At 41.5% G+C, this 15,313-nt stretch overlaps 1 protein-coding gene across 1 annotated transcript in view; it reads left to right on the top strand.

The window, feature by feature from the left end:
• Positions 1-15,313, top strand: part of GLDC (glycine decarboxylase) — a gene marked incomplete at both ends in the record, with an annotated part of 75,865 nt that overhangs the window by 20,714 nt on the left and 39,838 nt on the right. The window contains 5 exons of the mRNA XM_080708982.1: positions 2,429-2,568; positions 3,461-3,541; positions 5,112-5,209; positions 5,697-5,781; positions 8,859-9,001. Of these exons, the coding sequence (XP_080565108.1) occupies positions 2,429-2,568; positions 3,461-3,541; positions 5,112-5,209; positions 5,697-5,781; positions 8,859-9,001 (547 nt within the window). The remainder of the gene's footprint in view (positions 1-2,428; positions 2,569-3,460; positions 3,542-5,111; positions 5,210-5,696; positions 5,782-8,858; positions 9,002-15,313) is intronic.

A 15,313-nucleotide genomic window follows, 5' to 3' on the forward strand; every position in this document is an offset into this window, starting at 1 on the left:
AAGTACATTAAGGGTAATATAGAAGAATAAAATAAATGGCTGAATGGACATATAAAATTTGAACTCATTACTAATCAAAGAAATATAAATTAAAACAAGAAAATAGTATTTTCCCCTCAGATTAGCAAAGATTAAGAAGCATGCTAAGAGCCAGGCAGGGTGGTGCTTGTCTGATATCCCAAGTACTTGAGAGGCTAAGACAGGAGGATCACAAATTTGATGACAGCCTCAACAGTATTGTGAGATTCTCAGCAATCTCAGTACCACAAAAAAAAAACAACAAAAAAAAAACAATGCATACTGATACTATATTGGTATGACTTTTATGGATGATACTTAAACACTATGTAAAAAAGCTTTTAAAAATGTGCCTATAAGCTGGGCCTGGTAGTGCATACTTGTAATCTTGGTACTTGAGAGGCAAAGACAGGAGGATTTTGGGTTCTCAGCCAGCCTCAGCTACTCTACAACTTAGAGAAACCCTGTTTTTATTTATTTATTTATTTATTTATTTATTTACTTACTTACTTACTTACTTACTTATTACAGTAGTGGGGATGGAACCCAGGGGCATTCTACCTTCGAACTACATCCCTGGCCCTATTTTTTATTCTTTATTTTGAAAGAGTCTCACTAAGTTGTAAAGGGCCTCACTAAATAGCTGGGGATGTCCACAAACTGATCCTCCTGTCTCAGCCTCCCAAATGCTGGGATTACAAGCTTGTGCCACTATGCCTGGCTGAGACCCTGTTTTTTTTTTTGTTGTTGTTGTTGTTTGTTTGTTTGTTTGTTGGGGGTTTTTTTGTTTTAAAAAAAGAAGCCAGGCCTGGTGGCACATTTGGGTTTGCACACAACCTCAGCTATTTAGTGAGGCCCTTTGCAACTCAGTGAGACCCTGTTTCAAAATAAAGAATAAAAATAGGGCTGGGAGTGTCGCTCAGAGGTAGAATGCCCCTAGGTTCCATCCCCAGTTCTGCAAAAAAAAAAAAGAATAAAGAATAGGGCTAGGGATGTAGCCTAGAGGTAGAATGCCTCTGGGTTCAATCCCTGGTAACACACACACACACACACACACACACACACACACACACACACACGAATGAATGAATGAATGAATGTGCCTATGATTGATCTGATATTTTATATTTTATTCCTGGGAAAATATATACATATGAAATAATCAAAGAAGTATGTAAAGAATGTCCATTGATGTGTGTATGTGTATGTGTGTGTATGTGTGTGTGTGTGTGTGTGTCACTGGGGATTGAACCCAGTGGCATTCTACTTCCGAGTTATATCCCCAGCCCTATTTTATTTTATTATGAACAAGGTCAGGTCTCTCTAGGTAGGTTAATGAAAATATTACTACTTGCTGAGACTGTCCTGGAACCTTAGATCCTCCTGTCTCAGCCTCCCAAGTACTAGGTAAATTATAGGTATGTGCCACCACACCCAGCTATAAGAAAGTCCATTAAAATACTCTACAATAACCTGGTCTTAGAAACAGCCTAAATGAGCTGGGCGTGGTGGCACACACTTGTAATAATCCCAGCATTCGGGAGGCTGAGACTGGAGGATCATGGTTCGCGGACAGCCTCAGCTACTTAGTGAGGCTCTCCGCAACTCAGTGAGACCTTGGTTCAAAATAAACAATAAAAAATTGGGCAGGGGGTGTAGCCTGGAGGTCAAATGCCTCTGGGTTCCATCCCCAAACCCGCAAAAAAAAAAAAGAAAAGAAAAGAAAAGAAACAGCCTAAATGTAACAAGTGATTAAATTATGGTATATTTGTATGTTTGGCTATCATAAAGCTATTGAAAATAATGGCGGAAGGCCAGGTGTGGTGGCGCACACCTGTAACCCCAGTACTTGGGGGACTGAGTGAGACAGGTTCAAGGACAACCTACGCAAGCACTAACACTCCTAGCAACCTAGTAAAACCCTGTTTCTAAGTAAGAAATAAAATCAGGCTGGGAGTGTAGCTCAAAGATAGAATGCCTCTGGGTTTAATCCCCAGTAACAAGAGGAAAAAAAAAAGAAAATAATGGTAGATATTGACCTATAGAAAAGCAAAGATGTTTGTGACATTTTAGTTATAAAAAGTATAACACACATACATACCTGATGTCTGTCTATGTGTCTGTCTGTCTCTTTCTTATACATTCACACATACACACCATTTCTGGAGGAATATTTACCAAAATGTAAGAAGTACTTATATCTGGTGATGATGATGGTTTTTCTTCCTTTTAAATAAGTATTTTATCATTTTATATAGCATGGTAATCACTAATTTAAAGCAGCCACCAACACATTGGCCAAGTCAAGGAACAGCCTCGTGTAGACGTTCCCTCATTTTCTCTCTGCGATGTTCGTGGCTGAGGCCTAGGTTGCTGTGTTAGGGATTGGTTGCTCTCCTGTCTTGTGTAGGTCTCAAGCGAGCAGGGCATCAACTCCAGCACGACCTGTTCTTTGACACTTTGAAGGTTCAGTGTGGCTGCTCAGTGAAAGAGGTCTTGGCCAGGGCGGCTCAGCGGCAAATTAATTTTCGGCTCTTTGAGGATGGCACAGTAAGTCAAAATTTCACTATTTTTTACCAGTTCTTTAAGTTTTCATGACTTTTCTCATTAAAAGCTTCTCTTTTAGCCAGGTGTGTTGGTGCACGCTTGTAATCCCAGTACTTGGGAAGCTGAGACTGGAGGATCACAGGTTCACAGCCAGCCTCAGCTACTTAGTGAGTCCCTCGGCAACTTAGTGAGACCTTGTTTCAAAATAAAGAATAAAAAATAAGGCTCAGGGTATAGGTCAGAGGTAGTATGTCCCTGGGTTCAATCCCCGGTACTGCAAAAAAAAAAAAAAAAAGAAGAAGCTTTATTTAAAAAAACTATTGAGAGAGTCAGTCTGTCTCTCTCTCTCTCTCTCTCTCTCTCTCTCTCTCTCTGCAGTACTAGAGATGGTCTCACTTAGTTGCAAAGGGCCTCACTAAGCAGTAGCTGAGGCTGTTTGTGAACCGCGATCCTCCTGTCTCAGCCTCCCAAATGCTGGAGTTACAAGCGCGTACCACCATGCCCGGCTTGAGTCTGTTTTTTGTAACAATTTTAATTTCCTATTTGGAAATTGGACCTTTTCAAATAAAGAACAATTCATCTACAGCTTTCTTAGTCTGTGTGTTTTCATATGGATGGTTCAAGGTAAAGGCTCTGCTAAATTATAAAGTAAGTTAAGGGGACAAAAGTCTCAGCAGGTTTTAGTTCTAGTATTAATAGCCACAGCCATTGACCATTAGAATCCACAGTGGCTTGCAAAACTCTCCACCTTCTCATGACTCGGACCTGGGATATAATAATACCCTGATATTTGAGAATGACAGAATTTTGTCCAGCACCTTTGCTCTTCTTCTGGCTCCTCTACTGATCCTGGAGTTTAGAGCTAATGTTCTCCTTTTCATTTTTCTTTCTGTAGCTTGGTATTTCTCTTGATGAAACAGTCAATGAAAAAGATCTAGATGACTTGTTGTGGATATTTGGCTGTGAGTCATCTGCAGTAAGTACAATAAAAACGTGCCTTTCTCGTAATGGCCAGCAGTGTGAGAGACGGCTTTGCCTTTGGGGGGCCTGAGAGTGAGGGCCTGAGGGGGACACTGGGTGGTTTACTAGTAGAGCTATGTTGCTGACTGTCCTTTGCTCCTGTGACTGCTGACAGCAGATGGTTATTGTTGTTGAGTCCCTTCCAGAAATGCACAGCCTGGCTAGTCAGGAAGAGTGTGTGTGTGTGTGTGTGTGTGTGTGTGTGTGTGTGTGTGTGTGTGTGTGTCTGACTGACTATGGACGGAACCAAGGGACAGTCTACCTCAGAGGTACACCCCAGCCTTATTTTATTTTGGACCTCACTGAGTTGCTGAGCTGGCCTTGAACCTTCAGTCCTCCTGCCTCACCTCAAATACTGGGATTACAACTGTGCACCTTCATGACTCAAGGTTCTTAATCGGGTTTAATTGATACTGTTCCTACTACAAAGATTCATGACATTGACATCTTGGTTTATGTCAATTCTGGGAAAGTTAAGATATTCATTTATAAATAGTTATTGAGGACCTCATATATGACAGGTACTATGCTAGGACCTGAGGATATAGTGGTAATTGAACTCAGAGGCACTCTACCTCTGAACCTCACTCCCAGCCCTATCATCATCATCATCATCATCATCATTATTATTATTATTATTATTATTTTGAAGCACAGTCTCCCTAAGTTGCTGAGGGCCTCGCTAAGTTGCTGAGGCTAGCCTTCAACCTTGATCCTCCTGAGTTAGCCTCCCAAGTACAGGTATTATAGGTATGTGCCACCATGCCTAGCTTGTTTTTAATTTGTGTGTGTGTGTGTGTGGCTTAAAGAATCAAATCCAGAACCTTACATGTGGCAAATAAGCATTCTATTACTGAGCTACACACTCAGCCCAAATGTTTTTAATTTTACTAAAATCTAGTATGTTTATTTTTTGTTGTTATTGCTGCTCATTCTTTGGTGTATTTTTTTTTTTTATTCTTTATTTTGAAACAGGGTCTCACTAAGTTGCGGAGGACCTAAGTAGCTGAGGCTGTCCGCAAAGCACAATTCTCTGGTCTCAGCTTCCCGAATGTTGGGATTACAAGTGCACTCGTCATGCCTGGCTGGCTCTTGGTGTCATATTTAAGAAACTATTGCCAAGCCCAAGGTTATGCGGATTTGTCCTATAAGAGTTTGATAGTTCGCCGGGTGTGGTGGCACGCTCGTAATCCCAGCACTTGGGAGGCTGAGACAGGAGGATTGCACAGATTTGGAGCCAGCTTCAGCTACTTAGTGAGGCTCTCAGCAACTTAGTGAGACCCTTTTTCCAAATAAAGTATAAAATAGGTCTGGGAGTATAGCCCGGAGGTAGAAAAGCCCCTGGGTTCCACCCCCAGTACCACACAAAAAAATAAATAAATAAAGAGTTTGATAGTTCTGGCCTATAAATGTCTGACCTCGTTTACTTTTGCTTGTTTTGTGCCTCTGCCGCCTGGAAGCCTGATGTCCCCAGGTGCTTCCAGCCACGGCCCCTGCCCTTTAGCTTCTGTGGTCTCTTCATGCAGGAGCTGGTAGCGGAAAGCATGGGAGAGGAAAGGAGAGGGATTCCAGGGTCTGCGTTCAAGAGGACTAGCCCGTTCCTCACACATCAGGTGTTCAACAGGTTTGTGTGGCTTGGGTGACCACTGTGTCTAATGTCAGAGCCATAGGCTCGGGGGCTCAGGGCGGAGCTGCTTCTAAGGCTGACCCCAACATGGTCTGGGTTATCATGGCTCAACCATGGCCGCTAAGAATTAGTACCACAAGGATCCCGTTCCTGACCTGTGCCAGGACCACCTTATCTCCTGGTGGTCCTGCTCAGTTACTGTCGGGGGAGGAGGTCTTTGGAGGTAGAGTTGCCAGGCCAAAGTTCCCACTCAGGAAAAGCACATCCTCTTCTCTGGAGACCCAACCTTCCTCTCACGCCCACAGGAACATTCTTGTGTCAGCCAAGCTCTGAGGTCCACAGTTTCCTTCCCTCTGTTATATAGCTGACCTATTGCTCCTGGCCAAAATGGCTCCATATTTTGAAGTAGATCCCAGGGTGCCTTTTCTTTCAGCAGTTAAGACTCGTGATGTTATTGCCTTCACCATGTGTTTTGTGTTCACAGTTATCACTCCGAAACAAATATTGTCCGGTACATGAAGAAACTTGAGAACAGAGACATTTCGCTTGTTCACAGCATGATCCCGCTGGTAGTTGTCTGTGCCTTCCTTCTTACCTCTTGCCTGCCCTCATCTGCCATCTCTGGGTCATATATATATATATATATATATATATATATATATATATATATATATATATATATATATATATATATATGCATGCCATATTGGGAATGGAAGCCAGGGCATTTTACCTCCAAGCTCCACCCCCAGCACTATTTTTTAGCCTTTATTTTGAAACTGGATGTCACTAAGTTGAGGAGGGCCTCACTAAGTAGCTGAGGCTTGCCGCGAACCTGTGATCCTCCTGTCTCAGCCTCCCAAGTCCTGGGATGATAAGTGTGTGCCACTGTACCCAGTTGTCTGAGTCATATCTAATACACTGCAAGAGGGGAAAAGGGGCGCCCCTGTGAGAACATAGGAGGGTTGGCAGATAGACTGTAGGAAATCACTAATGTGATATAATTTGGATGTCTTTTTAAAGGGATCCTGTACCATGAAGCTTAATAGTGCATCTGAACTCAAAGTAAGTACGTCACGGCTATTAAGAGGGTACTTACTGGGGCAGTTTTCCAACTTGTACAGAAATTGATATCTAGAGAAAGCTACTAGGACTGCAGCCTAATAACTAATAATACCTTACCTTGCTGTTCACCAGTCTTGGAAGAAACTCTGGTACTTAGCACAACTTGATCAGTGAAATATTTGGGTAAAATTGCTTTTTTGTTCTTTCCTTTTCTTTTAGTGGCGGTGGGAAATGGAACCCAGGGCTTTGCACATACTATTTTATTATTATTATTATTGAGATGGGGTCTTGCTGTGTTGCTCAGGCTGGTTTTAAACTCATGGGTTCATGCAATCCTTCTGCCTCAGCCTCTCGAGTAGGTATGACTACAGGTGTGCATCATCATGCCCAGCAATGTAAAACTATTTCTCACAATTAAAATAATTGGATGTATTTATACCTTCCTATCCTTCCTTTTTAAAAATGTATTATAATGCTGGGCGTGGTGGTGCAGGCTTGTAATCCCTGCGCTTGGGAGGCGGAGACAGGAGGATCGTGCAGGTTCGAAGCCAGCCTCACTGGCTTAAGAGACCCTGTTTCCAAATAAAAATATAAAAAGTAGGTCTGGGAGTGTAGCCCTGAGGTAGAAGGGTTTCCAGGAATCCCAGTACCACACAAAAAAACAAAAAGACATATATATATTTTATAATATATATATTATAACAAAAAACCTTCATCAACTTGTAGTTGTTAATCTTAGGTAGAATTATGAACTTTTAAGTCTTCATTCTAGAAATTCATGCACTGTGACATCAAAATATGGATTTGGGGTTTAAATTTATTCCTTAAGTCAACAGAAGATTTGTGTAATCTGGTTTTATAGTTGACAAATATCTCTATTAGGCCAAAACCCTTTTTAGCAAAGGTAACTTATTCCTATTATTTATTTATTTATTTATTTATTTATTTATTTATTTATTTAGTGGGTCTGGGGATGGAACCCAGGGGCATTCGATCTCTGAGCTACACCCCCTGCCCTATTTTTTATTCTTTATTTTGAAACAGGGTCTCACTAAGCTGCAGAGGGCCTCACTAAGTTGCAGAGGGCCTCACTAAGTTGCAGAGGGCCTCACTAAGTAGCTGAGGCTGTTTGTGAACGGTGATCCTCTGGTCTCAGCCTCCCGAATGCTGGAATTACAAGCATGCGCCACCACGCCCAGCTTTCCTTTACTTTTTTTTACTTAAAAAAAATTTGTGTCTAGATGGTATTGGGGATTGAACCCAGGGACACTCTACCTCTGAGTTACATCCCCAACTCGATTTTATTTTTTTGTTTTGAAACAGGGTTTTTTGTTTTGAAACAGGGTTTTTTTGTTTTGAAACTAGGTTGTTGAGAGTCTCCCTGTATTGCTGAGGCTTTCCTTGAACCTGTGATCCTCTTTTCTCAGCATCCCAAGTACTGGGATTACAGGCATGTACCACATGTCCAGCAGCAATTTATTTCATTTATTTATTTTATTTTATTTTATTTTATTTTATTTTATTTTATTTTTGTGGCACTGAGGGTGGAACCTAGGAGCTTTTCTACCTCCGGCTATACTCCCAGACCCATTTTATACTTTATTTGGAAACAGGGTCTCACTAAGTAGCTGAGGCTGGCTTCTAACCTGTGTCATCCTCCTGTTGCAGCCTCCCAAGCGCTGGGATTACAAGCGTGCGCCACCACACATGCCTCTATTCCTTTTATTTTTTAGGATTATTCTGATGTGACAAATCAAATCAAGCAAAGAAAATAACTTTATATTATAAGAGGGCCCTTCTCTTTTCTCTTTTTTTTGGGGGTGGTGGTGGTGGTGGTACTGGGGTTCCTGGAAACCCTTCTACCTCCGGGCTACACTCCCAGACTTTTTTTTTTTGTGGTACTGGGGTTCCTGGAAGCCCTTCTACCTCCGGGCTACACTCCCAGACCTATTTTTACATTTTTATTTGGAAACAGGGTCTCCTAAGCCAGCGCGCGCGGCTGGCTCCGAACCTGCGCGATCCTCCTGTCTCTGCCTCCCAAGCGCGGGGATTACAAGCGTGCGCCACCAAGCCCGGCCTTCAGACCTTTTTTTTTTAAAAACAGGGTCTCTTAAGCCAGCAAGGCTGGCTTCGAACCAGCTCAATCCTCCTGTCTCCGCCTCCCAAAGCACGAGGATTACAAGGGTGTGCCACCACGCCCAGCTAAGAGGGCCATTTTCTATTTGCTTTTTTCTATGGCTTGTTCTGCTAATTGAAGAGAGAGTAATATATGTGTATTTTGAGTGTTTGAATAAACTCATCAGGTTTCATGGATATAAATCTATTTGGAGGCCTTTTTGTTCCTGAAACAGTAGAAAAACATTTCTGTATAAGTTCCCTTTGTGCACAGCCCTTGTCCAATGAAGACAGCAGTAGCACTAACTCTTATCAGATCGTGGTGAGACCTAATGAATTAATATAACTAAGCACTGGGGACATGGGAGGCATGCTTGGTATTAGATACTGTGATCATCATCCTTAAAGTTATTGCAAAATTATAACATCTACATGCACATTTTTTTCCTCCCTTCTTGTTCTTTAGCCCATCACATGGAAGGAATTTGCGAACATCCACCCCTTTGTGCCTCTGGACCAAGCCCAAGGATACCAGCAACTTTTCCGAGAGCTTGAGAAGGATTTGTGTGAACTCACAGGTTATGACCAAATCTCTTTCCAACCTAACAGGTAATGAGATTTCTTTTCTTCTTGTTTGTTAGCCATTGCAGTTTATTCTTTTGCATCTTTCTGTTAGTTGACTGGACAGTTCCATTCTCCTGGGTGTTATGGCTAAAAGGTCCAAGGTGACCTCATTCACATAGCTGAGAAGTTGGTGATGGTTTGCTGGCTGAGAGAGCAAGTGAGGTTGTTGACCAGGGCCTTATTGTCCTCTCCCTGTTGGTCCTTGAGCCTCCTTACTGCATGATGTCTGGGTTCAGAATGAAAGGTTACAAAGTGAAGCATGCAGAAGCTGCAGACCACTTCTGGTCCACCCGCCAAGGTCACAGAGTATCACTTTCAGAGCATTCTGTTAGAGGAGTCCCAGGGCGACCCGTATTGAATGTGGGAGGGGTCCAAATGTTAGGAGAATGGTTTGTTATGTCCTTCTTTGGAAACTAGCAACACCACCTGTCAGTGATTCCACCTAAAATTAGAGACTCCAGCACACACGGTAGGTTCTAACAAGTGTCAATGTCTCCATCAGATAGGGCCAGGAAAACTTGGGTCCTGCTCTGGTTCTCTAACTGGGAAAGGGCCTTTTCTCTTCTTCTGATCTCACTTTTTTAATCTATGAAGTAAAAATTTGGAAGAACAATGATTTGCATAAAGTAGGACCCTTCAGCAAAATCTTTGGAACTTGTTAAAGATACAAATTTATGGGTCCTACTCCGTACTCACTGACAATAATCTCCAGGGGTTAGGACTAAGAATCTTTATTTTAAGAAGCAACCAAGCAATTCTGAGATTGGAGAAGAGGCACAGTGTGAGAAGAGGCACAGTGATCAGTGTGAGAGGTACCATCTGGTGTTTTCAGAAGAATAATCATGGTATGTCAGCCCTAGATTCTCAGCCTCCTGATGCTCAAAGCGCTGTTCTCTACCAGTAGCCCCAGCATGGCTATCACCAGGGAGCTGGTTGGTAATACACGATTTCTATTTAAAAATAATGAAAACAAACAATTTCCCCCCAATGAGATATTTACTGTCTGTCTGTCTGACACAGAGAGCAATCATCTCTTAATCAGGTAGAACCAAACCCTGCCTCCCTTTTGATAACATCGGCCACTTCGGACCTTCTGGCCATACCACTAACTGATGTTATATAGCAAAGCCATGCACTTTGTAAAAACAATGTACCCTATAAAATACAAACTCTGTGGGAAGAGGGCATAGGGCACATGAGAGGACACAGTGCTTTTAACAGCCTTTCAAACTCTCATTTCATGAATAGGAAGGAATTGATACCATGAAAGTCAAGCTGTTGTATGCTTTCATTGAAACTTCATCATTCAGCTTAAAAAAATAATGTATTTATTAAATGTTGAAAATGAAGAAACCTTGCCCTCTAGTGATAAAATAGGATCACATCTTCAGTGTCACCTTGGAGAGTAATTTTATGACTATTATAATTATGAGCCTGTGCCATGGTACATACCTGTAATCCCGATACTTGGGAAGCTGAGAAAGGAGAATTTCAGGTTCAAGGCCAGTGTGCAGAAACTTAGCAAGACCCTGTTTCAAAATGAAAAATAAGCCAGGTGTGGTGGCGCACGCTTGTAATCCCAGTGCTTGGGAGGCTGAGACAGAAGGATCGCACAGGTTCGAAGCCAGCCTCAGCTACTTAGGTTCTCAGCAACTTAGTGAGATCCTGCTTCCAAATAAAGTATAAAATAGGTCTGGGAGTATAGCCCGGAGGTAGAAAAGCCCCTGGGTTCCACTTCCTGTACCAAAAATAAATAAATAAATAAATAAATAAATAAATAAATAAATAAATAAAATAAATAAATAAATAGTGCTGGGATGTAGCTCAGAGGTAGAACACCCTTGGGCTCAATCTATAGTAACACATACACATACACACTCACACATACACACACACACATCAGTGCCAGTTTTTACCTTTTTCTCTTGGGAATAGTCTTCTGACATTGCCACAAACTGCATTGAGTTCTCCCTTTCTTTCTTTTTTTTTTTTTTACTTAGTTATTTTTTTTTGTGTGTGTGTGTGGTACTGGAGTGGAACCCAGGGGCTTTTCTACCTCTGGGCTATACTCTCAGACCTATTTTATACTTTTTTTTTTTTTAAACGGTCTCACTAAGTAGCTGAGACTGGCTTCGAACCTGTGCCATCCTCCTGTCTCAGCCTCCCAAGCACTGGGATTACAAGCATGCGCCACCACGCCCGGCTCTAAGATAGGGTTCTTAGATAATATTTATGTGTATCATTTTTGTTTCTGACCACTTGATGGAGGTATTTTTAAAGTAAAGGAGAGTCTGGATGAAAGGATTTTGGCCTCAAAGATCACCAGTTCCAAGCTATTACCTGTCATAAGAAATTATCTGTTTATTTCTGAGGAGTGAAACTGAACAGAATGGGTATGCAGTGTGTCTGTCTGTCTCTCATCTTAAGTTTCATACCCTTCTGCATGGGTTTCGGGGTATGTGTGTGTGTGTGTGTGTGTGTGTGTGTGTGTTACTGGGGATAGAATCCAGGGGCTTTTCTACCTCTGGTCTATACTCCCAGACCTATTTTATGCTTTATTTGGAAACAGGGTCTCACTAAGTTGCTGAGAGCCTCACTAAGTAGCTGAGGCTGGCTTGGAACCTGTGCGATCCTCCTGTCTCAGCCTCCCAAGTGCTGGGATTACAAGCGTGTGCCACCACGCCCGGCTTGCATGGATTTTAAAAATTACATAAATTTATTATTATTGTTGTTGTTGTTGTTGTTGTTGTTGTTGTTGTTGTTTGTGATACTGGGGATTGAGCCCAGTGGCATTTTAACTCTGAGCTACATCCCAAACTCTTTATGTTTTGTTTTGAAACAAGGTCTTAGTAGGTTACTGAGAGTCGCACTACTTACCGAGGCTGACCTTGAACCTGCGATCCTCCTGTCTCAGCCTCCTAGGTACTGGGATTATAGGCATGTCCCGCCATGCCCAGCTAAATGTATTATTTTTATAATAAAAGTGTAAAGTTTACCTGTGAATTAGTAGCATCTGCATGTGACAGATGAGGGGACTATGATCCAGAGGAGCAATTTACTTGGAACCCAGTAGCTTTTCAAAGGAGCAGAATATCAACAAGGGCTTTGGTATTAGAGATGAGAAACTCCAGGATGGCCTCCTTTGGCCTCTTAGATCTGCCTTGGAATGCGTGGCTTTAACATACTTGCATTGTAGGAGTTTTAATAATACCCATCATTGAAGGGGTCTTGATTATCAGCCACAGAAAATGTCTTGGACTAAGTTAAGCAGAAAAGTTATCTATGGGGAAGGTATCGGGTGGTGCACAACTGGGCTCCAGAAGTGAGCCAGACTGGAAAGGCTGGCATCAGAGAACCAATGGATTCATGCCAGGGGAAGAGTCACCGTGTCACTTCCCCACTGTGGAAGAATGCTAACTCCCTCCCCACTCCCCATTCCTTAGACCAAGCCCTCAGATGCAGGAAGTCCAGCTGGAGTATCCTATGGGCTGGGTCTAGGTCTGAATGTACACATTCTATCAGTGGGTAGTAACAAAATGTCTGGTCCCTCTCTATTTCCAGGGGGAACATAGCACCCTGCCTCTTCCTTAGACCCACACCAAAGGAGAGTCCTCTCCCAATTTTAAGGTCACTTAAAGGCTCTACATCCCCGTGTATATATCTCTCTAAATTCAATTCCCAGTAACAAAAAAATTCACTTCATATTTACATTGTTTTTCAATGCCCAAATATAGTAAAATAGTTTTTAAAAAGCATACCATAAATTGAATGCAGTGGTACACACATGTAATTCCTGCTACTTGGGAGGCTGAGGTAGAAAGATTGCAAGTTTGAGGCCAGCCTCAACACCCTAGCAAGACTGTCTTAAAGAATAAAAGGGGCTGGAGATACCTAGAATGTACAAGGCCCTGGACCCAATCCTGAGTATAAATACATATGTATATACATACAAACATACATGCATACGTACATACATAAGCAGCTCGTTAGGAAGTTCAAATATATTCAAAGTAAAATAGACCCAAAGGAAACTTAAGAGATTTCTTGTGAGCATAAACTGAGAGCACAAACTATAATGGTATATACAAACTAAGAAATGATTTTCAGAATGTCTAGAGAAAATTAAAACAAAATAAGTGGTAAATCTAGATATTTGATAATTTAGTAATTGTGTGTGTGTGTGTGTGTGTGTGTGTGTGTCTGTCTGTCTGTCTGTCTGTCTGTATCTTACTTACCTAGTACCAATTTTTAAAAATTATTAGAACCCATAGCAAGATCTTTTCTTTAGGACACATTAACAAACTGTGTGTGTGTGTGTTTTACTGGGAATTGAACCCAGAGCTTCACACATATTAGGCAAGCCCTCTACCACTGAGCTACATCCCAGCCCCTCTTTTTTGGTGTTACTGGGGATGGAACCCAAGGACATTCTACCTCTGAGCTACACCCCTAGCCCTACTTTTTATTTTTATTTTGAAACAGGGTATCAAAGTCTCACAACTTGCTGAGACTGTCCTCAAACCTTTGATCTTTCTTGTCCTCAGCCTCCCAAGTACTGGGATTACAAGCGTGCACCACCACGCCTGGCATCCCCAGCCCTTTTTATTTTATTTTGTTACAGGGTCTCGCTAATTTGCTCAGGCTGGTCTTGAATCTGCAATCCTCCTGCCTCAGCCTCCCAAGTCACTGGAATTATAGATGTGTACTGCCATGTCCAGACAAGCCACCATGTTCTTTAGGTACAATAAGGTGTTTTTAAATTTTTTTTTCTGCTTGAATAGTGCTTTGCTTTCTACCTCAAAGTCATGGCCTTGACTATTCAGAATAAAATCATCAGGAAGAGTAGGCCATGTTCTTTCTTCATGGTAGCTAGACATATTATCTGCACTCATATTTCTGAAAATGTAGCAGAAGCTTTCATGTGTCCCTTGAGATTGTGCTTGTATTTTATATACATATAAAATTATATGCAGTACTGGAAATTGAACCCAGGGGCATTCTATCTCTGGGGTATACCCCAGCCCTACTTTTTGTTTTTCTATTTTTCTATTTTTATTTTATTATTGTTGTTATTATTATTATTATTATTATTATTATTATTATTTTATTTTATTTTATTTTTTTACGGTACTGGGGATGGAACCCAGGGACATTCTACATCTGAGCGACATCCCCAGCCCTATTTTTTTTATTCTTTATTTTGAAATAGGGTCTCACTGAGTTGCAAAGGACCTAAGGAGCTGAGGCTGACTTCGAACCTGCGTAATCCTCCTATCTCAGCCTCCCAATTGCTGGGATTACAAGCATGTGCCACCATGCCCAGCTTATTATTATTATTATTATTATTATTTTTTTTGAAACAGGGTCTCACTAATTTGCAGAGGGCCTCACTAAGTTGCTGACGCTGGTCTTGAACCGGCAATCCTCTTGTCTCTGCTTTCCAAGTACCAAGCGTACAGGCATGCACCACTATATACAGCTAACTTTTTAGGTCTTTTGAACTCTTACCCTGTCTCTTCCATGCCATCTAAAATTTATTTTTTACTTTAAAAAGCTTTTAAATTTTTTGCAGAATTCACATTGACCAGCTGCCCTGAACTTCTAGACCTGTGATGATATGCAAATACTGATACCAGGTTTTAGTGATCACAGAACAGTCACATCTCATCGGCTCTAATTTATTTTTACCTTGCAGGTTCTGGTACTTATGGTTGTCTAGTTTCTCCTAATCTATTGAATTTCTCATGAATGCTCTGTAGAATGAATCTGGGTTTTGGAAGAAGTTGTCTGTTTTCTATCTTTCTGCAATAAATAGTAAAATATAATAGCTCATTTTTTCAGCCTGAGTGAATGTCACACATGGGAAGACCTGATTTTCTTTTTCTTTTTTTTCTTTGGTACTAGAGACTGAACCTATGCTCATACTGCCTATGAGATACATCCCAGTCCTTTTTATTTATTAATTTTGAAACAAGGTCTTGCTAAGTTGTTATTTTTGCTATTTATTATTATTTATATTTTTCACTATTTTATTGAAGTTGGCCCTGAACCTGCAATTCTCCTGTGTCAGCCTTCCATGTACTTGGATTACAGGCATGCACTACCGTGTCCATTGAGGGCCTGATTTTCTTATATTTTATTTGGAAACAGGGTCTCACTAAATTGCAGAGAGCCTCACTAAGTAGCTGAGACTGGCTTCGAACCTGGCGATCCTCCTGTCTCAGCCTCCCAAGCGCAGGGATTACAAGCGTGCGCCACCACGCCCGGGGCCTGATTTTCTAAGACCATTTACGCTCA

The sequence above is a fragment of the Muscardinus avellanarius genome (genome assembly GCF_963383645.1).
Source record: "Muscardinus avellanarius genome assembly, chromosome: 13".
In the NCBI taxonomy this organism is placed as follows: Eukaryota; Metazoa; Chordata; class Mammalia; order Rodentia; family Gliridae; genus Muscardinus; species Muscardinus avellanarius.